The sequence below is a fragment of the Lycorma delicatula genome, chromosome 3 (genome assembly GCF_047948215.1).
Source record: "Lycorma delicatula isolate Av1 chromosome 3, ASM4794821v1, whole genome shotgun sequence".
Lineage (NCBI taxonomy): Eukaryota > Metazoa > Arthropoda > Insecta > Hemiptera > Fulgoridae > Lycorma > Lycorma delicatula.
The window spans coordinates 141,273,550-141,297,397 of NC_134457.1; the positions used below are offsets into that span (position 1 = coordinate 141,273,550).

Consider the following 23,848-nt stretch of genomic DNA (forward strand, 5'->3'; position numbering starts at 1 on the left):
ATAAAATAAATTTAATAATAATAGTGATAGACATATTGCATTTATCTTACTCAAATAAAACTGATTTTAGAAAGTGCTTAGAGTACAATAATGTGTTAATATTTTAAAATAACAATAAAAACACACATACTCGCTTACAGCTAATTATAATAAGAAAAATATCCATTATAATTAATATGGTACTATAGGTTGCAAATAATAAAAACTACTGCTGGATTGATCTATGTTGTAATCATAAGGTATTATTTTTTTCTCCTTCATTTTTTTTAGTGACTTGTAAGTATACCAAAAATAAAATCATTTTTCTAGGATAAATTCAATTACAGATAAAACATTTTGCCAAGTGGGTCCACAATTGAGAAAACTGTCAACAGTAAAGTATGATTATTAGAAAACTATAAAAGCATACTATATAAGTAAAGAGGACTGGCTAACATGAACACAAAATGCTGATCACTCCATGAAGCATTAGTTAATGGGCTTGACAATTTTGCTATTTATTACTTCCATCCACATCTTCATTGTTGCATTAGGTTGTACGCATTAGCATTTATACAAGCATATTCACCAAAACAAATAAAAATCAAAATATAGTACGGTATTCAGATCCAAATACAGTAAGATTTTAAGAGGAATTTCATGCTCATGCTTATTTTAAGTTAAGGGTTCAATTAATTTACAGGTATAATGTAGGACTGGTTAAAACCAACTAGAAAATTATGATTGGATATTCACAGCCTGTTGTGAAGCTGAATAATTACTATACAGCTCTAATATGTTTAAGACCAATTGCTTATCTGTGATTATATACATACACACATTATATATATATATATACAGCTAGGAATGTAATTGTAAAATCTTAAAATAAAAATTGTAATTGCTGCATGCTCTTCAGCTGAGTACAACATCAAAACCATCATTTTCAGCTAACACATTGTACCTGGCATAAATGAAAATTCCCTTTAATTCTTATTTATCATTGAGATAACATTCCATGTTTTAGCAGTACCGAAAGGATGTAATTCTACAAACTGAAGCACACAATTTACTGTGCAGTAGTATCCATTGACAGTAATAATGATATTACAAACCACAACGTGTGTTGCTGACATTACAAAACAGACCACATATTAAATAATAACAAATGTAAAAATATTGAAATGTTGTTCCACACACATCTGTGTCTTTCATGTGGAGGTTCCAAGTTCAAGTCCTGGTCAAGCATGGTATTTTTCACTCACTACAAAATTCATTATCATCCATCAGTAAGTTTTATTGAGTATCAGCCAGTTGTTGTTGCTGCATAAATAAATAAATAATTACATTGACATCCAGCACAATTAAACTGATAACAAAACTCATGAATGTTTTGACATATTAATTTATAGAGTTACCTTAAATGCCACAGTTTCATATATCCTTTAAGGTTACAAGAACTATTCCATTCTTACTTCACACACAAAATGTAAATTATCATCAGTGTTCAATGAGAATATGAAATGAACAAGAATGCTTTAATAAAAATATACTACACTAAAATCATGAAAGAACATAGTAGCTTTATTACCTAATTCCAATAACTACTTTTTCCCCCTTTCTAAAACATTAGCAGTCATCACAAGAGGCTCTGTAACTTGAAAGAAAGTTTGAATTCCTTACAGATTAAACTAAACGGCAGAATACCCTTTTTCCGTTAGGTATCTAAGAATGACCAAGAAACACAAAACCAACAATAAATTTACCATCAATTGTATGGCTTTTATTCTTTATAGTTATTACATAGCAAAACATAAATAAACGTTTTTATCTCAATTTAAAATTTCCTAAAATGACGATTGTATTCCATTAAAAAAATATACATAGACTATTTTTTAACTTACTTTTCTCAATCTGCTCCACCAACTAACAAAATGTCCAATTAATACATAATGTATGACTAAATTTAAAAAAAAAAGAAAAGAAGTTATTAATGCTAAAAGTATCAATAATTATGTTTCAAAAATAAATGACTTAATCCTTCTCCATGTATACTGAATTTGTCATCTACATTTTTAAACTCCATATGTGAAAAATCAACACTAATAATTTCCTTATTATGCCTCATGGATTTTTCTTTAACTAACTATTACTGAGGTTGCTACTCACTCATTTGATAAAATCATATTTGCTTTAAATTTTTAAATATAAGAAATTAATGTTCATAATCATTAAACTAAACTTTCAATAAACTTATTTTTTTGGTGACGTGAAATGTCCAACACACCATGTTATTGTTAAGTTTGCCTAAGAGATTTTAATGTAACAATGGAATGTGATTTTTCAGACTGGAAAACAATAGCCAAGATATTTTGTTTAGTTTTCATGACTTATATCTATCTTAATATTGAAGTTATTTAAGAAGCTGAAGTTTAATGAGTAATAATAAAAATAAATTTTTACAATGATCCCATGCCTATTTTACTTTCCCTAGAGGTAATTTTAAAATTTGACAAATCACGTAATGGTGCCATATTAGCTGGAAGAAATGGGCTGTAAAAAATTTATTTATGTACACATACACACACCACTAATAGATACAAATCCCATGTTGAGTTAAATATAGATGGTGAATATAACATAATGTTGCTTTACACTGTGTTCCAATCATTCTTATGGCTGATGCATCTATATGACAGGAACCAGTAGTCAAAAGTCACCTTCTGATGTTTAATAAATTTTTAATACGATTATATACAGACAATCTATTTATTGCTTTCCAATGGAGGTATAACAATATTACTCATTTTATGTATTATGAAAACTTCAAACTCTCTGTTTCAATAAATTTTTAACATGTTTTATTACTATTAGGATAGTTATTATTTTTTATAAAATAATTTAAATTCCTTTCTTAAAATATCATTCTTACACCTACAATTGAGTTTTTACATTTAAAATACCCAAAATAAAGTTTAGAAATTCCTTAAGTGGCTTTATTCAATATCTTAAATCACTTAAGTTCTCAAAAGTGATGGTTAAATTGTAAAAAAAAACTTCCTTTTTAACTCGTATGAGCATCTCTTTAATGAATAGATTTGGGAAAAGATTAATTTATTCAAAATTATAAAAATTTGACTTACACTATTACAATTCTCATTTGCACTTGTATAAGTTTACCCACCTCTCAATAAAAAATGAAATACAATAGATGTGCACACAATAAGTTTGGCTGCTTTGGTGCTAAATTCTTTAGCATCAAATTCAATAAACATATTATAAACATTAACTTAACTGTTTTAAATCAATTACTACAAATAAAAACTTAAAAGTTGTCATATTATTGACACTGAGCTGTGAAATGGGTTACAATTCTATTTAAATAAGTCCATTTATTGTTTTTCCATTTAACTGAATATGTTCTGACCACTATTTGTAAAGTTTTTTTTAGATGTATTGAGCATACAGAACGTCTTAAACAATGTTTTAAATGAATATTTTATCAGGTCTTCAAATTAAATTTTGCATGATGTAGAAATTATTTGGAAATCTCTTATTATATTAATTATGAGTTTGTATGGCTATTTCTGATCAATAGCTTAGAGATGTTGGTAAAAACATTATTAATTTTTTCATAATCGTAATCTTTTAGGAAATAAGTCTGCTGCCTATTAATATATGTCATTGATGTGCTGAATTTTTTTTATGCAATTTCTGCTTAAGGCAATGTTAAAGTAAAAACACACAAACGTCAATGCTTGGTACAATTCATGAATAGTCTATACAATCTAATTTTAGATTTTAACATTTATTAAAATGTCAATATTTGTTGCATATCTGTACTCATGCACAAAAATTGTTGTTTTTGTAATTATGAGTAAATAAAGAATATATATATGCATGTATACAACAAAAAATCAAATGCTGGTAATTCAAAGTAGAAGGAAATTAATTTGTTTTTGAGTTACTTAACATTAGTGTATTATTCATCATCATGTAGTATTCTGACCACTGGCAGGTCCCTGACACCACTAACACCTCCAGTTCTTTCTGTCCCACACCAGCTCTTTGGTATCTTTGTCTTGATGACATCAATCATTTTCAATTTTCTTCTTCCTTTTCTCCTTTCCCCATTTGCAGTACCTTCAATCACAGTTGTTTATATGATTTTTCCTCTTAATATATGATCTTATATGGGTAAGAGAAAGAAGGATCAGACTGAAGCTATGGAACCCACCGGGTTGGGCTAGTGGTGAACGCGTCTTCCCAAATCAGCTGATTTGGAAGCCGAGAGTTCCAGCGTTCAAGTCCTAGTAACGCCAGTTATTTTTACATGGATTTGAATGCTGGATCGTGGATACCGGTGTTCTTTGGCGGTTGGGTTTCAATTAACCACACATCTCAGGATTGGTCGAACTGAGAATGTACAAGACTACACTTCATTTACACTCATACATATCATCCTCATTCATCCTCTGAAGTATTATCTAAACGGTAGTTACCGGAGGCTAAACAGGAAAAAGATAGAAAGAAAGACTGAAGCTATGGAAACGTGGGGTTTGGATGAGATTGTAGAAGATTAAGTGAGGGTAGAAAGTTAGTATACTGAAAACGGTAAAGGAAGAAAGAAGACTACTGGAAACAATTACAAGGAGGAAGGGCAAATGGATTGGTCATATATTAAGGGAAAAAAGTATATAAACAACCGTGATTCAAGGTACTGTAAATGGGGAAAGGAGAAAAGGAAGAAGATGGTAGATGTTTTACTTGTATTTTTGTAAAACAAGATAACAAATAATACAAGTAAAACAAGTATATAAGTATGAGGAAGTTAAAAATATATAACTTATGTATTATACCATTATAAATATCAGAGATTATGAAGAGAAAGAAATTAAATCAACTTGACTGGACAAAGAGCAGCATGTATGTATTTTGTAAAAATCAAAATGAAATTGGGATGGATGAAATTTATTGAAAATACATATAGATTCTAAGGAAAGTTTATTGATGAGCTTTAGTAGAACAGGAAATGAGTCAAATTAAACACATCCAATTTCTTCTTAGCTTTCTTGCTTCACTTCTCCTTGTATACATCACAGCAATTAATGAAATGAGGAAAAAATAAGTAGAATAAATTGACTATTTACTGGTAAGTTTATTGATAATGTATAAACCCTATTGATATTTGGATGAATTAAAAAGTAGCAGTTTAAAAATACTCAAATTAGCTATTCTAATTAAACATGTCTTACATTATGATGGAAGAAAAATAAAAAAAATTGTATAATCAAGTTTTTTGAGTTAATGAAATATGAGGATATTTTCTTTCAGAGATTTGTTAACTGTTACTGTATGTAAACACTATTATGTATATTTCTTTCAACCGTAAAAACATGCAACTCATAAGTTTCTTAAATTGATTTGCATAAATATTTTTGTTGACTACTGTAAGTATACACAAGGGATCTTTGTTGTTTCAATGAGAATTTTTTACTCAGGAAATATAAAATAATAATCTAACTTATAGTAAATATTGTGCCAAAGTACAAATTATTCTTTTATTATTGTTTCATTGAATTTTCAGTAAATGAATTATGTGAAATAATTTTTATTTCATAAAAGAAAAAAAATGATGCCAAACAGATAATCAGAATGGAAGAAGATACACTAATGTCACTTTATATTGACTAAAAGATAAAAAAGTCTAGGTAAATAGAATCTGGTCAAAGTGCAACAGCTAATTAACAAAACAGAAATGAAATGTCTGATATATGACTCAGAAACAATTTCAATGGATAAACCCACTAATCTTAAAATAACAAAAAAAAGCACTAGAATGAAAAGATATAAACATAAATAATGCCATAAATATTCACTAAGCATACTTATTTTCACTCTTATTAAACCAAATTTTAGATTTTGTGAGCTATCAAATAAATATTTCAACTTACCCTAAATGGTTACATATAAATAACAAATTTTATATAAAATCTAAAATAGGCTATCAAATATTTACTTACAAATAAGGTACACATTCAAATAATTTATTATTGAAATTTCATTTTTTAAATTGAAAATGTACCATGACCAACATGGAACTGACAATTTACATAGTATATAAATATTTACAAAATATTGTACCTATTATATATTAATAGAAATTTTTATATAATAAGAATAAATCAACAGTTAGTAGCAGTTGAATTTTCTATTATAATTTATTATTTCACCAACATGTAATACATTTTTAATATTATGACCTCTTAAACACCATATATATTTTAGCAAAGATAAGATGATGAAATTAATATGAAAAAAAAGCCAGATCCTAACTGAGAATAGAATCTAATATCAACTGATCTAGATCCCAGTACGGAAACCATATCATCAACTGACCTGGCAGTTTACAAAATTAAATTACCTCCTAAACAACAAAAATAAAATATTCATTTGAATGAAAAAAAGACTATAACCAAACTTCAATGTAATAAAACGGAAGTTATTGTGAGTGCTGCAGGCAACAAGACATTCTAAACTTGATGGCCTCTTCCAGGTTTGATTAATATTTTGTTCCTATTTCTTTAAGGCAAACAATATGGTTATATTGCAATATTTATTTGTTCAATTTACCCTTGAAATACAATTTAAAACCATTTGGGTAAATCCTAATATTAAATTTCCTCTAATTATAAATACTATTTTTTACTGCCTCCAACTCTCATTGCCTTCTACAAATCCAGTTTTTAAATCTAAATGTCATTTTTTAAATCTTTTAAGAAGGAAAATGGAATTAAAACAAAAAAAAAATATGTAGAACTACACAGATCTACATTTTTTAAATTTTGGTTGAAGTAAATCATTGTAAAATGCAATAGTTATAATAATTTATTTTATGTTGTAGAAAACTATGTATCTGAAAATCATTGTGGAACACAATGCTGCCAACCGCACATCACTAAATATCTCTATTGGTGTATAATTAAAAAATGTTTGGTTATTTTCTGAACAGACCTTGTATATCCCCTTCTTGTTAATACATATATATTTTAAGATTTTGGTTAAGCCTATTTACAAATAATCCTGCATCCTATTTATTTATCTTTAATCAAATTGTAATGAACCCACCTTACATGTTACAAAGTAATTATAATATGGAAATGATTGAACTAGCCAAACTGTTTATACTATCTTAATAAACAATTATAAAAAAATCAATCTCTATATTTATTTTACAACAGTATATCATTTTTTTTAAATTCACATTACAAAAAAAAAGGAACTGGTAATTGAGATACCTTTAAAAACATGAAAAGGGTAAAATGTTTACTGCTTCCCTACAATTATTGCTTAAGATTGTTTATTTGATTTGATACAGATTGCACTGCATCTCCAAAATAGCTGTACCAATTATCATACGTAAACTGAATGCACAGAGTGTATTAAGCAGTACTCTAAGCAGATTTTTTTAATATAATATTTGTAGAATCCCAATATTATTCTGGTCTTGAGAACATTCATGTCAGAAATATAATTTATTTCTGTAATATTATTTCCTCTTTGAATTGGTAGATCAACATAATTTTGTTGACATTGAGTACGAAGTGGAGTTTGTAAAATTATGTTTTTTTTTCTGGTGTTTTTGTAGTCTACAATAGAAAAAAATTGTGTAACATGTAGATGGTCTGATTTCTTTTGAAAATAGCTAATTTTCTAAGGTTCAAACAAAACTTCACATTCCAATAGATAAACTTCTGGGAGAAATACATCATCATTTACCTGTTAGTCTTTCAACACTTCGAGTATATGTTAAATTTTCCACGATTTGCATATGAAAAAGTAGATATACTACGCTATTTTTTCTAATAAGCAGGGACCTTCCATTAAAACACAATATATGTACAACTATTTATCACCAAGAGGCTTAATCATACAAAAAGCACTGCAGGCTTAGGTACAGTCAATATAAAAAAAAAAACAACTCTAAAACTTACACAAATTTAATTTTAAAAGTGTTGTAATACACCACTCAATGTTATTAAATTATTTTGCACAAATAATAATAAAAGTCATTAAAATAATTTGAAACAAAATAGAATAGATAATGAAAAATAAATTATATACATATAAATCTGTGATCACACAAATATAAAATATATTTTTATTAAAAATATATATAAAGGTGCGATCACAATTATATAGAAAGAGAAATTGTATAAAAAATTAATACTGTTATTTAAGATTCAAAATTTCATTAAAAAAAAAAAACAGTTTACATTTTAAGTCAAACTCTTAAATTTATATCACAAATCACAATACAGCCTACATAATACAATTTAGCCCAACAGTATTTCACTATTACACATAAATGAAGTTTATAAAAAAAACTTTTTTTTTATAGTTTCAAAAAAGAAACTGGACTAGAATTAATTTTTAAAATAACAGCTACGTCCAATTATCATACATATAGAGACAAATATATCAGGAATGGTCAATTACGGTAAAAAAATGGAAAAAAATAAATGGTAATTACCAATGGCACATAACTTTTATGAGATGGCTAAGAATCTAGTTTTGCAAGTTCAGCAGTATATATGCCGATGCTTTCCATATCAAAAAGTACAAAATATATTTGTTTAATTGATGAAGCCATTATTGTGACAAAATAATTGCTGATAGCTTTTAACACTGTCTGAGCAGCCTGTTGTTTTGGGAATCCCGCTCTGAAAAAACAAGAAGATTCTTTATTAAAAATACCATATCACAATATAAGTTACATTAAATTGTAAAAATAAAACTAAATTTTATATTTTAATGAATTAAAAATACACTTGAATTCAAAAAGAGCAATAAATTCCTCCAGATACCTCAATTCTTAGGTTTGTGTTCAATTTATTTAATTAATGAAGCAATCATCAATTTTGTATTCCTGAAAAAATTTTAACTGATGGCATCACTTAAATGTTTTTGATTCATATCATTATAGTGTTCATTTTAATTTGGTTTCTGTCATTCAAGTTACATTACTTTACAGTACAGAGTCATTCACGGGAACCAGATGTTTTTAAAATAATCATAAAAAATTAGATATTTACTTTAAAAAAGTTTTATTGGTACTGAAACACTTGTTAAATCGAAGCATTTGTTACTTACTCATGAATGAAAAATTATGTCTGACAAGTGATGTCCATTTTGGACAATACATTGTTGTAGCCTTTCACGGTAACTGGCCTCAAATCTTTGCAGCATGTCTACATCAATCTGGGTGACGTGATGATGAATTGCGATCTTTAGGTCCTCCAATGTACGCGGTATATTGCCGTACACACACGATTTCAGAAACCCCCACAGAAAAAAATCCCAACTACTCAAGTCGGGGGACCGAGGGGGCCAAGGAATGTTGCCGAATCTGGAAACTCTGTCCCGGAAACAAGTTACGGAGAACAGCCATCGTTGCCCTCACTGTGTGCACTGTAGCTTCATCCTGCTGGAATAACACATTTTGAAAATCGATTCCCCGGTTTTGTAACTCAGGGATGAAAAACGTATTCAACATCGCAATATAACGATCAGCTGTTACAGTTACGGCAGCATCATTTTCTTAAAAAAATATGGTCCAATAACACCGACCTTTCCTATTGTACACCAGACAGTCACCTTTGGGCTATGAAGTGGTCTCTCGTGAAGCTGATGTGGGTTTTTTTCTGCCCAATACCGGCAATTCTGTTTGTTGACGAAGCCATTCAGATAAAAATGGGCTTCGTCACTCATTAACAATAACAAATTTTCATTTTTTTCAAAAATGGTAAGCATTTGTCGACAAAATTGTAATCGCTGCGTGAAATCTTGCTTGTTTAACTGCTGCACAACGGCTATCTTGTAAGGATGGAAATGCAGGTCTGTATTCAGAATTCGTCTTACCGTACTTGTGCTCATTTGAAGCGCTGCTGAATGCCTCTGAATAGAGCGGCGTTGGCTTCTGACAATGGCTTTCCTTACTCGTTCGATGTTCTCCGGAGTGCTAGCAGTTCGTCGGGGACCCGGTGTTTTTTCTTCAATATTGAACCACTTGTTCGAAGGTTGTTTACCCATCGCAATATTGTGTTACGAGAAGGGACACTTGCATTACGATGGATATTAAACTGACAGCGGAAATCTCGCTGAACAGCAGTTACGGATTCGTCATTTTGCACAAAACTGTCACACACGTACAGGCGTTGGTCTAGCGTCCACGGCTCCATCTCAACGACTAAAATGTAAATGCTATGAGCAAAGGAAACGTGCAAAGGAAACACCAGCCACGTGCCCCTCCCACCACGAACGCCCGAGTACAACCCACTTCAAAAATATCTGGTTCCCGTGAATGATCCTGTATAATAATTTTTATCAATGTCTTTCCTCCTTTTTGTTCTTAAAAAAAAAAATAATGGCTGAAGTATATAGTTCCTGATAACAATACTTCATTTACAGGTTAGTACTTTTACGTGTACTTTTTATTTCTGATTATTTAAATATTTTTATCCGTGGGTAGTTCCTACATAATTTTATTTGCACACAGGTAATGAGATGAACAGTGCCTGATAAAATTATACCAAGCCCAAGCCTGAAATAAAATTTTAGACCTTCAGTACATCAGTTGGGTTATTCTAACAAACCAATATGCAAACCATTTAAAAGATACTGACTGTATTAGGGAAATGATAATGACAAGAGTGATTGTTAAATTAATTTCACTGATAACACTGGTTAATAATGATTTTGTTACACGGTCAATATTTGCTGATATTATGTATTTTTGGGCACTGATTCTATTAACCTTTCACTATTAACCTCAGACTTTTTATAATTGCCCTTCCTATTTTCCAACAAATACATGCGCATGAACAATGCACGTACAATATATTATTTATTTATTGCTAAAAGCAGTTAAGTTGCTAAATAAACTATAATGAATGTGAGCTGAAAAATGACATGAAAAATAAGAATTATTATTATTATTTACACAGTAATTAAATAGATTACAAATGATTCACGTCATGTATTATTCTAAATTTAATTATGTCACCCATTAGTCACAAACTGTGGAGTATATATGAATTTTGTTTTAGTAACTCAGTGCTGGATGTAATATTGTAAACAATTCATCTAGCTGACTAACACAAATCTCAACTGTATCAGTTAAGCACAAGCTCTTGTGTGTGTAACATTTAGTCGTGCAGCTACTTTTTCTATCAATTTGTGATTTTAATTTTCCCTGTAGTCAGTATAATGTGTTTAATGTTTGGCAATATATATTAATAAGTGTATAGCAGTGTATTTTTAAATAAAAAATCCCACACATTTGCATTAACTACACAGATACTTTCTGCTACATTTGTGGTAAGGGAACATTAAAGTCTCACAAGAGAAATATAAATCCACTGATAAAAAATCATATGAACCATATTTTTTATGTAAAGTAGGTGATCAGGACAGGTCCTAGGTTCCTTACATTTATTCCAACTCATGTGTAATGTTATTGACTAGTTGGTTGAATAAAATTTTTCACATGACATTTGCAATTCCAATGGTTTGAAGAGAACCAAAGGATCACTTCACCAACTGCTATTTTTGTATGTTAAGTCCCTTTGCATAATAAATCCAGCCTTATTGGGCTCCACTGCTGCCAATTTTCACAGCTAATATCGCTCACTGCTGCTTGAAAAGGTGGGAAGGATAAGCTGTGGTGGGGATCGTCGTATGAGGCTACCACCGTATTGGGAAAAGTTCTCCCAATTGATTTAGTGGTGAAAGTTTGAGCGGCCATGTGGTTATTACAAAGAGGTAGGGAGGCCGAGGTATATGGGATGCAGTTTCGAGCTGAGCCTGTACCAGAGCGAAATGGTGATAACAATGCATCGGTTCTAAATAGTTGCTTATCTCCCCCTGCAGAGGGACTTTATAGCCTCACGTTGGATACATGGCAGCAAGAATGGCATGCCATAACGAAGGGTAGGTCCTTGTATAGATTTATATAGGACTTGGGGGATGGTACACCTCTAGTTTGTTTTTAAGGGCAGCTCTGTGTCTGCAGGAAGATCTAGTCGAACAAACAGACGATGTTCGACTGCCCATCTCTTGTGGGGGGGCCAAAGCTCAGGCCACCCTGGAACTTAGAGGTCAAGGGGAAAATTGGCCACTCATAAGTGGCGAGTCAATGGACTTGCTGACCTGGTGGACTGGTACTTGCTGGCATTCAGCGACCTAGGTGTGGCAGCAAATTGCTGTTCCTGACGGAATAAATTTTAATTTATTGACAAGTCATATATTTTAGTACGTAGACAGAGTGAGTCTACCCATTTTAGTAATATGTCAAGTGAGCAAGTGGGACACACAAGCGAGTGGTGTAAGGCACCACACTTATTCCGTTCATGCAGTTAGGTATAATTAGCTCTAGGAGCTAATTAGGATATTGGTCGCTAAACCAATTGAGGCACAATAACCATTTGTGGCATGAACATTTGGTCTTACGCTTTAGGGCAACCGAATGGGGTGTGGTGGGAGAAATGCTAGATTAAAAAAAAAGCTATCTTAATAATTTTAATTTTATCTTAATAATCTCATAACTAGCATAATGGGACTTCCCACCCACCCTATATAATGAAAGTATCAGATATTACGACTAAGACTAAATATACTGTTAAGTAACTTGATATTCCCTCTGCTATAAGACTAATGCCTCACAGTCCACAGTTTCCAATTCTAATACCACCAAAAACATGGGAATTAAGACGCAGCTGAAGCTATTGATGTTGAAGGTTGTGCTGATTTATCATATGATGAACAAAGGAGACACCCAGACCTTTTAGAAAATACAAACCTGAACCACACTAAATTAATCAGTCAGAATTAAATGGTGATCAAAATCAAATACAAATTCTTGCATCATGACTGACAGGATGGAATCTTTTACAACCCAATATTAAAATAAGTACTTTTTATGACAGGCAGAGAGAATTTGAACATTTCTTTTTCAAGAACGAGAACTAGTTTACATGAAAATATGAAACTTGTATTGGATATGATTCTGTATGAAAAACATTTGTGGACATTCCATTAAATACATTAAGCTATGTTTAATGAAAAATTTCAATAAAGCAATGGATCGTGATGGGACTAGATTGTTTGCTATCTGTTGTAGTTTTTATAAAATCGTCTCCCTCAAATACTTTCTGATGGTTTATCAAATTAAACAATTTACTGTTTTTGTAATTTCTATGATTTTCAAGAAATTTAGTTTTAAAAGATCTATTTGTTTTTCCTATATTAATACAATCACAATCATTACATTTAATTTTATCAATTCTGACAGGCAGTTTATTTCATTATTATTATTATTTTTTAAATATTTATTATAAGTTATTAGGTTTGTTTGCTGGTAAATATTTCTCTATTATAAGTTTTAGTAATGTTTTTAATGATATTATTAATGTATAACTAATAGCTGTTTCAAAAGGGGTGTAACCCTATAAGAAGGCCATGTATAGTTAAATTTTATTTCTTCCTACATGTCAGTTGGCAACACTGTATACTCAAGGTTAGCAGCTTGTAACAGTTGATATGTCCTTCTTATGCACTAGTGCTGTGCCAGTATAAATTTGGAAATGTTATGAAACATGTACAAACCTGCATTGGGATCACAGGAATTCATTTTGAACATCTATTTTAAAGTTATTAAAGTTAATTTGAATATTGTTACATAAATATTTTATTAACATTAATATTTTTATAATAGATTCACACTGTCAAACAAAGAGGCTGGGTTCTTTTTGAAACACCTGTACTTTATTTATATTTTTTCACTGTCTTGTGACTTACTACATATTTGTTGTAAGGTAAACAAGCTAGTTTGTTATTGTACTTTAAGAGTTATTATTTTTTTTATAAAAATTAATAAAATTAAGTAGTTTTTTCAACTACTACACGTTTTATGATGTTTATTTCATGATTTAACTTTTCTTTGTTATTATGTGTGTATTTGATTGCTTATTGATCATATGAGGTAATTTTATGAGACCAAGGGTGATTTGATTTTTTTATAAATTGTTTTATTATGAGGAAAACGACATAGTTAACATAATCTCTATTATGTTAACTATGTTGTTTTCCAAGGATGAACGTGTATTTATTATTGAGTTTATTATTGCGTATAAACCATATAAACAAGTGAAAGACGAGTTTCGGATAAAATTTCAAAATTCTTCAATTCCTAATACGTCAACAATATTGCATTTGATTAATAAATTTTGTGAGAATGAAGGTGTAAATGATCGGAAAAGCAAAGGTTGACCATCACTGTTAGAAGTTTTGGAGGACATGAAAGAATGTTTGATTTGCTCGCCCAGAAAATCGCTCAGAAAGTTATCTTCATAGGTTGAGCTTTCACTATCTACAGCTTTTAGGAACATAAAAAATTACAAGCATGTTTATTGCATCAGTGTTGTTCAACAACTGAAAGAAGTAGTCCATGGAAAATGTTTACAGTATTGTTGTCGGTTTTATTCTCCTGTTGATGACAATGGTATTGAAATTTTGGTAGACCATGCAAAATGTTTACAGTATTGTCATTGGTTCTGTTCTCTTGTTGATGACAACGGTGTTGAAATTTTGGATCCTGCTTATTTTAGCAATGAGGCATGGTTTCACTTGGATGGTTACATAACAGCCAAAACTGCCGAATATGGAGCGCTGAAGATCTTCATGCATTTAATAAACGACCATTACATACAGGTAAAATTGATATTTGGTATGCACTCATCCAGCATTGTGTAACAGGACCTTTATTTTTTGACAAATCTGTAGATGGTGTGGTTTACTGCAACTTAATCGAACAGTTTATTGCTAAGTTAGATTTACATTTATGAGAATGTTGGTTCCAGCAGGATAATGCAACGTGTCATACTGTTAATAAAACACTGGATATGTTACGAGAATGTTTTGGCCATTGTTTGATATGAAAAGGGTTGTGGCCTCTAAGATCCCCAGATCTTACACCAGCTTAGGAATGGGACTGTTATTTGATCGTCTACTTCAATTAATCGAAATGATGACTTTTTTCCTAATTCCTTTCGGGGTATCTAAAAAGTGTAGTTTTTAAAAACAATCCTCATATACTTGATGAATTGAGGTCTAACATTGAAAATGAGATTTCAAACATTACTGAGTAAACATTAAGAAAAGTGGCAGCAAATGTTATGAAACGTGTACGAATCTGCATCGGGATCACAGGAAATCATTTTGAACATGTATTGTAAAGTTATTAAAGTTAATTTGAATATGGTTACATAAATATTTTTGTAATAAATTCATGTTGTCAAACAAAGGAGCTGGGTCCTTTTTGAAACACCCGTTACTTTATGCATATCTTTTCACAGTTTTGTGTCTTATTATATATTTGTTGTAAGGTAAGGTTTTTTGTTATTGTACTTAAAGTTTTTTTTTTTTTAATAAAAATTACTAATTAAAGTAGAATTATATCTCTTTTCAACTGCTACATGTTTTATGATGTTTATTTCATTATTTAACTTTTCTTTGTTATTAGTGTGTATTTGATTGTTTGTTGAGCATATGAGGTAATTTTATGAGACCAAGGGTGATTTAATTTTTCATAAATTGTTTTATTATGAGGTGTAGGTTTTCTATACACAGTTGTTTCAATTTGGTTGTCCTCATTTATTTCAATAATTTAACATTCTATTATCAATTTTAAATTTTCATTACAATAATTTTATTTGTTTAATATTATTAGATGTTCATTGTTTTTTACCAGGTTATATCATCAACAATCTGTGTCTGCATTAAAACTTTATGAGTGTTGTCATGTACAAATTTAATTAAAATTTTTAATAATAATAATTTAAAGTACCATTCTAGAATACATCCTTTTGAACAAATAGCCCCTAAATAAACTGAACTACCAAAAATTCATAAATCAAATATTCCAATGCGACCTTTAATTAATTTTAAATCTCTCCCCTGTTAGAAACACAATTATAGATAAAATTCTTAGGAATAAAATGAATTTACTTAATATATTTAATATAAGAAATGGTTAAGAATTAGTAAAATTAAATAGCTTAAATATAAATAAAGACACTAAAATGGTTAGTTATGACATAATTGACAAGTATCCTAATATACCAATAGACCACACCATAAAAATAATAAAAAAATAAAATGTAACAAGATCCAAAATTTATTAAAGGTAACATTACTATTATAAGAAATATATGTCAACAAAACTAATTAGAATTTAATAATGGATTACACACTACACACAAAAAGTACCTTACTTATGGGATTTCCACTTTCAGCAATTATGTCAGAAGTATATTTCCAGGATTTTGACAGTAAATTAGTGCATGCATCACTCATTCACATAAAGCTTTAATACGAACACGATATGTTGATAATATTTTCATTATATATGAGACGTGACTATTAAATAAATGACTAATGCTGGTACAGAAGAACTGAGCCTGCACCAAATTCGTACAACCGACAGCTGAGTGTGTGAAGCCTTCTCTTTCAATTGTTGCTACTCTAGTTTCTGTAGACATACAAGGTCTATAAATAAAGTAATGAGACTGGTTCAGAAAAGCTTTTTATTTACAATCCGATTATACATGTACTCTATCACCCTTCAAAATAGTTCCCTTGGGAAGCCATGCATTGCTTCAAATGGTTTTCCCACTCTTCATAGCAGTGTTGGAACTCAGATTATCCTTCAGATGGTCAGTTACATTTTTTTTTTGTTTTCTTCTGTTCCATAATGGTGTCCTTTGAGGTGTTTTTATAATAATGGAAACAGGAAAATGTCACAGGGACTCAAGTGAATAAGATGAGGGAAAGTTTTTTTTGCCAAAAACTCATTAATTGAGAGCGCAGTGTGACAAGGTACACCGTCATGATGCAGCATCCAGTTGTCTTTGATGGCTGGTCTCATGTGGGCAACTCTTTTCTGCAGTCTTTCAAGAATTTCTTGGTAAACATATTGATTTACAGTCTATTCTGCAGATAAAAACTCCTTATGGACAAAGCCATTACTATCAGAGAAACAAATTAGCATGATTTTGATTTGCTTATTTTTTCTTTTCTGAGACGTAATGATTATGAAGTGTGCCACTACTTGCTCTGGCATTTTGTTTCAGAGTCATACTCAAACATCCAAAATTCATCACCAGTAATAACATTTTTTACAGAATCAGTTTCAATTCACCCTAGAAGATTGCAGCACATGTTCCCGGTTGTTTTTCTGTTCAATAATGAGGTTTTTTGGGACCAACTTGGCACAAACTTTTTTCATGTCCAATTTGTTTGTCAAAATTTGATGGAATGTGGTATGGTTCAAATTCAATTATTCTGCATTCATTCTGACAGTTAATTGCAGCTCGTACCAGCGATTAACATTGCTGGTACGTGTCAACATTGTTGTCACTATTTGACGTTATTGGTCTTCCAGAACGTGGATTGTCTACAACCGATTCCTGGTCATCTTAAAATGTTTTAAACCACCTAAAAACTTGGGCTCATGACAGAGCATCATTTCCATACGTCCTTTTCAATTTTGAAAAAGTTTCAATAGCATTCTCACCGCGTTTACAACAAAACCTGATTGCGCAATGTTGCTCATAATTAGTATCACTCATTTTTGTAATGTAAAACAAAAACTTGTTTCATGAAAAGTTTGTGTAAATAATAAACAATGTACAGCTAATAATATTAAACAAATTAAATTTCTATAATGAAAATTTTAAATTTATATTTGAAATAAATAATTATAGAACATTAAATTATTTAGATGTCAATATTGAAATATACAAGGATAACAAAATTGGAATATCTGTAAATACAAAAGCTACTTCTAATAATATAACAATTCATAAAAATCAAATCACCCTTGTTCTCATACAATTAACATTTATATAAATATGATCAATAGAACAATCAAGCACACACATAATAACAAATAGTTAAATTATGAAATAACATCATAAAACATGTAGCAGTTGAAAATGGATATGATACTACTTTAATTAATAATATTTATAAAAAATAACTATCAAAACAAAATAACTTCCTAACAACTTGCCACTCTACAGTGTATGAGGGAGACAGTCATATAAAAACTGCAACAGATAGCAGAACTCATATAATTAATTTATACACAATTTTCATTATAATATTTCAGTAACAAACATTATACCCTGTACTTACTTTAATGATTTCTATTTATAAAAAAACAACTATCAAAACACAATAACTACCTTAAAACCAGTAAATAATGAGACACAAATGAGTGGAAAAAAAATATATATAAATATTTATATACTAATAATATCACTGAAAACATTACTAAAACTTATAATAAAGAAATATTTAAACCAGTACACAAATGTAATAATAATCACACAATAAAACATCTAAAAATCAATAATAATAAAATAAACAATCTGTCTGGAATTAATACAACTAAACGTAATGATTGTGATGGTATTAATATAAGAAAAACAAATAGATCCTTTAAAACTGGATTTCTTAAACATTATAGAAATTACATAAGTAAATTAGGTTTATCTAATATGGTAGACCATTTAATAAACAATAAACATTCTATTTCTGAAAATACAAATTTAGAAATATTGGTAACTAATAAAGATTACATAAAATTAAATATAATAGAAAAATATTATTACATATATAAATACAAACAAAAGTTCACTTTGATAAACCATCAGACAGTGTTTGTAGGAGGTGACGTTATAAAATCTACAACAGATAGCAGCAATAGTTTAAATTAATAGGCAATTTTCATTATTTTAGTATTTTTAATGTGCAACAATGGAATCATTTTAATCGTGAGTTAGGATGCAGGATCCTGCGATAGTACTTTCATTAAAAATTAAGATAAGATATGCCTTTTCTCAATATCTAGGTGGTTTATTTAATAGAATGTAAATAACTTAGCAGTACCGAGGAATAAATCTTAAAAATATTAATCTTGGAAATATATATATATATATAATATAAAATGTTTTTGAAAATTCAAATAATTCGTTAATAAGCTGACCACTGTGTAAATAAAATTTAATATTATATGAAATATAAATCACCAAAACTCAGTAATTAGATAGGTTAAACTTACCATATAAATTTCCAGGAGGTCGGATTTTTGTGGGAAATCAGCATCTTCAGTCTGTACTGAATTTTTGTATAATTACATTAGACATAATTTTTTAAAATATTGTTATCTTAGATTGTTCTCTGTTTTTAAAAATTATTAGTAGTAGTATGAAAGCAAATGCTTTCATGTTTTTTTATTGATCTGTATTCATTAATGACACATTTTCAAAGTAGTTTTTATTAAACAACTTTAATATGTTAAAAGTTTAACTTATCATTTTACTATGTTTTGGTGGTTTATATTTCATTTAATATTTTATATATATATTTTTTTGAATTAAATTAGATTATTAAAATGCTTGTTCACCAAACTGAGAGTAATTTGTCATTTTTATATCATCAGTCAATAAACTACTTAAATATAAACGTTAAAAACCAAATATATAAAATATTCATATAAACTTGTTCAAATAATAAAACTACATCAACCATGATCAAATACAGATAATTCATTGACTACTGATAAATCCAATTTGATAAACAACACAAATTAGCATTTTCATATACAATCTGGTGTGTTCAGTAACTTACTAATATAGCTTGTAGATGAAATAAATAAGAAATATTTTACTAATACCTATATTATTCTCAATATCTGAAATATGATGATTACTTGTTTTAAATGTTTAGAAACATTTGTGATACTTTTATTCTTGTAAGTATGCTCTGAAAACTCTTTTTTTAATGATCTATAAGCTTTTCCTAAAAAAAACATGTGTTTGCAGTCACTGAACTTCTTCTACAATTAGCCCTTTTACTTAAGTTTTTACTCAAGTTTAAAAAAATGTTTGTTTTTTTTTTTTAGAAACATGTTTAAAATTACTTATTTTCTAAGGATTTCTGATTTTACAACCCCAACTTCATGAAAGTAGGAGTTAAATCAGGATTCTTATAAAAAATTAGAAAAATGTTTTACTATTTTTAACTTATTTAATTGGCTACTTATTTGTGTTTTTGTTCAAAGATGAAAATTGAAAGTCTAAAATTAAAAAAAAATATATCACATTTATAGGAGGATAAATAACATTAATAAAACATATTGTATATTATAAACAATTCTAAGAGTATTGAACATTTTTAAAAGTTCACAAAAAAACAATTTTTACTTCATTGCACAAAGTAAAGGAAGTATTGCGATTGTAAAACATCCATTTTGACTAGCTTTGGCAAGATGCCTGTACATACGTACGTATGTATGTATGTATGTAAGTGCATATCTCACTCGCATAACTCAAAAACGATTAGCTGTTAGGATGTTGAAATTTTGGATTTAGCACTGTTGTAACATCTAACTGTGCACCTCCCTTTTGATTGCAATCAAAATTACAATTAAAATTTTAATTAATGAAATATTTGGATCTTAAAGGGAAGGCACATTGATTTGAATCAAGACTTCATCTCCTTTCATTTTTTTGTTTTTTAACTTTTCAATAATAATTAAATAATAAAAAAAATGAAAAAAATTATTAGTGAAATCAAATTTTATGTAATTTTAAAAATGTGTAAATGTAATTTAATAAGCATTACATATGTGTATATGCGATACATTTTGTAAACATTTGATTATTTAATATTAATTAAAAATTATAATTTAGAATCATATTATTTTTGGATTTTCTTAGCAAATTCTTATAAAAAATGTAATTTATTTAAAAAAATTATTTTATCTAATTATCTGACAGAAAAATAAAACACATTTTTGAATTGCATTCAATTTAAAGTGATGATTATTGAAAATTTTTTATCACTTGGGCGTAATATGCACAAGATTTCTGGTATGTCATATAAATAAAAGTTAATAATAATTAAACTATTCTGTTTAGTGAACTCCTGCATACTGGTTACAAATATTAACTTTGACCTTACAGTGTAAAATAGTCAGTTTTTATTATTGGATTATTTGGTAAACAATTTATTTAAAGAGTAATCAAGGGACTTTTACTCTAACCTAATATTTCAGGTAAGATTGTTGAATTAATAATTATATAAATATTTGATGTTAATAAAAACTAATATTTTAGCAATTGCGTAACTGTCCACTCTTACTAAATAATTGGAGGATTGTATTTCACTTTTATATGAAATAAGTTTAAATGAAGTGTAGCAAAAATGTATATATGTAATTTAATAGACGTACAAGGAAGTCATGTGGTGTCTACATCATACTTTTTATATAACATTAATAATCAACAGAAGGGCAACATGAAATGAAATTGTAGAAAATGGGATATAATTTTGGTCTGGAAAAACCCATTTTATTAATAAAAAAGAAAAAAGTGCACATGATAATACATACAAAAAGCAAAAAAATCAGTGTTGCTTTAAAAGTAATAACAGATTTTCATTGGAGAGAACTCATAGCTTTTGAACTCACTGAACTGTTTTTTTTTTATAGAACACTCCATTTTAAGAAAAATTGAAAAGGGTAAAGTATGTTTTGATTTTTTATCCATGTAATCATTTAAGTAGTCACAATGTAGGTATGGTTGATATTACAACTATGTTCTGCTGCTGAGGTTGCACATTAGAAACTGAAAAATAACAATTACTAAGAGAAATAAACATATATTATAAAGAATAAATACATATTATAAAGAAAAAATATTTATATAGAATATAACAAGCTACAAGTTTAATAACTTGTAAAGTATTTGTACACTATGAAAAATAACTTATACAAATTTAAAAAATAGTTAATGAATAACAAATTCAATTTTATCCTAGATTATTTTAGCGAGTTTGGTGATTGATTGTTTAAACATTTGATATTTTGATATCAAGTGTTTGTCATCTCTTTACCATATAAAGGAAAAAAAATACCTTCCACTGCCGATTGCAGGAAGTGCAAGTGATTTAATATTCTTCTGATCAGCCACAGCTAAACAGTTACGAACAGCTTTATCCAATTTTTCTAAAGCATCAAGTTCATTTGAAGAGGGAATATTCACATTAATCACCCATCGAGCAGTAAAATTATGGGCAAGACAAATTGCCGCTGAAAGAAGATAAATCACAGATTAATAAAAATAATTTTCACATTATTTATATTCATTCTATAATATAAACAGATTTAGCAAAATATCAATCAATAAATTTATAATATAATATTAATTAAATGTTAATGCCGTTACAAGAAAGAGAAAATACATAACATTATTATTATTATTATTATTACTAATGAGACTTTATACAGAATTATCTTAATAAATTTGTGAGTATTACACTCAAAAGTGATGTGAATAAAAAGTAATAGTCGGATGACAATTTTAGTAAATAAAATATTATACCTGCAAAAATATAAATGTTACATTAAAAAAAAGTTGTGAAGGGAGTGATTAATTTAATTATAACTTTTTAATAAATAGGCAAAATAAATAAATGCTCAATCAACATTCACAACCAAAATATAGTAATGTTGATATAAATTTAATTAGTAAAACTATAGCTAACAAATTTATTGATTTGTACATGAGTTTCAGAAGAAGTTTTGGATATCTTCTCCAGTTTTACTAAATTAGTATAAACAGAATGTTGTGTTCTTTGTTAGTGTAGTACATGACTTGCAGATTTTTACAGTTAAATCCCTAATTAGATCAACAGGCTAGAATGTGGACTAACTTTCACTTGCCATCCAATTTAAAAAGTATATACACATAATTCAAATGCCACTATTAAAAAAAAATATTTAAAGAATTTCAAAACACTGTTATTAGTTTGATTTTCACTCACTGAATTAATAAATTATTACAGAATCTATAATATCATTAGATCAAATTTACATCTTTAACAATAACAATAAAAAATTCCATAACAATAAAAAATTATCTTTGGTAGGCTATAAATTTTTTCATTGTTTGTACTCATTTATTTACGCATCTGTCATTATTATACTCAATTCACAATATACTGATTTAAATATCACACAATGAATCTTGAGTAAGAATACTTTTTAGTGTTAGTACAGAATAATTTTCATTACATCAAAAGAACTTCTATTAATAGTGCTGACATAAACAGATATCTGCATTTACTGAGCAGTATGTTATCCAAAATCATGCAGTAACTGTATGGAAGTAGATCAGAAAGAAAGTGAGTATGTGTAGATCTGAACTTGTACTCTTCTGAAAAATGATACTGACTTCCTAGAAAGAGAACCTAGGCGTTTTCTTTCATTTGAAAATCACATATGGTGATAATTTATTTTATCACCTGTCATAGCCAACATTATGGCACAAAATAACCTCTCATTACCACTAATCTGAAAGGTGTACACCTATTCTGTGGGATGATATCCCTTTTTCTGTAATGGTTTTGTTATATGGCATGTTGAAATGCAAAAGATTTGATAAGCATTGTCTCTCTCTCTGATAGTACATTTACATTCTTTATTTTACATTCAATTTTATTTTACACAGCTGCAGTTTATATAGAATAAATTGATAGAAATGTATGATTTGTTTCATGTAATCTGCTAACAGTTAGCAAATTGAAGTTCTGAAAGACAAGCTATCGTTACATAAACCTAAGCATCCAACCAAAATTTCCTTGAAACTGTTCAGCAGAAAAGTTTCTATTTTTCCCAAATTCAGGATGCTTGTATTGAATCATATCATATATATTAAGAAACTCTTAATTTTTCTATATAAGG

At 28.7% G+C, this 23,848-nt stretch overlaps 1 protein-coding gene across 5 annotated transcripts in view; it reads right to left on the reverse strand.

The window, feature by feature from the left end:
* Positions 1-23,848, reverse strand: part of LOC142322057 (core histone macro-H2A.1-like) — a 46,949-nt gene that overhangs the window by 1,635 nt on the left and 21,466 nt on the right. Inside the window, exons 7-9 of one of the 5 annotated variants that reach the window (XM_075360687.1) lie at positions 22,021-22,195; positions 8,513-8,702; positions 9-1,302 (exon numbers count right to left, since the gene is read on the reverse strand). In XM_075360687.1, the coding sequence (XP_075216802.1) occupies positions 8,540-8,702; positions 22,021-22,195 (338 nt within the window). In that variant the 3' untranslated portion in view covers positions 9-1,302; positions 8,513-8,539. Of the gene's footprint in view, positions 1-8; positions 1,303-1,331; positions 1,705-8,067; positions 8,703-21,463; positions 21,732-22,020; positions 22,196-23,848 lie in introns of those variants that run through there. The other 4 variants (XM_075360689.1, XM_075360688.1, XM_075360686.1 and 1 more) reach the window with 4 other exon arrangements.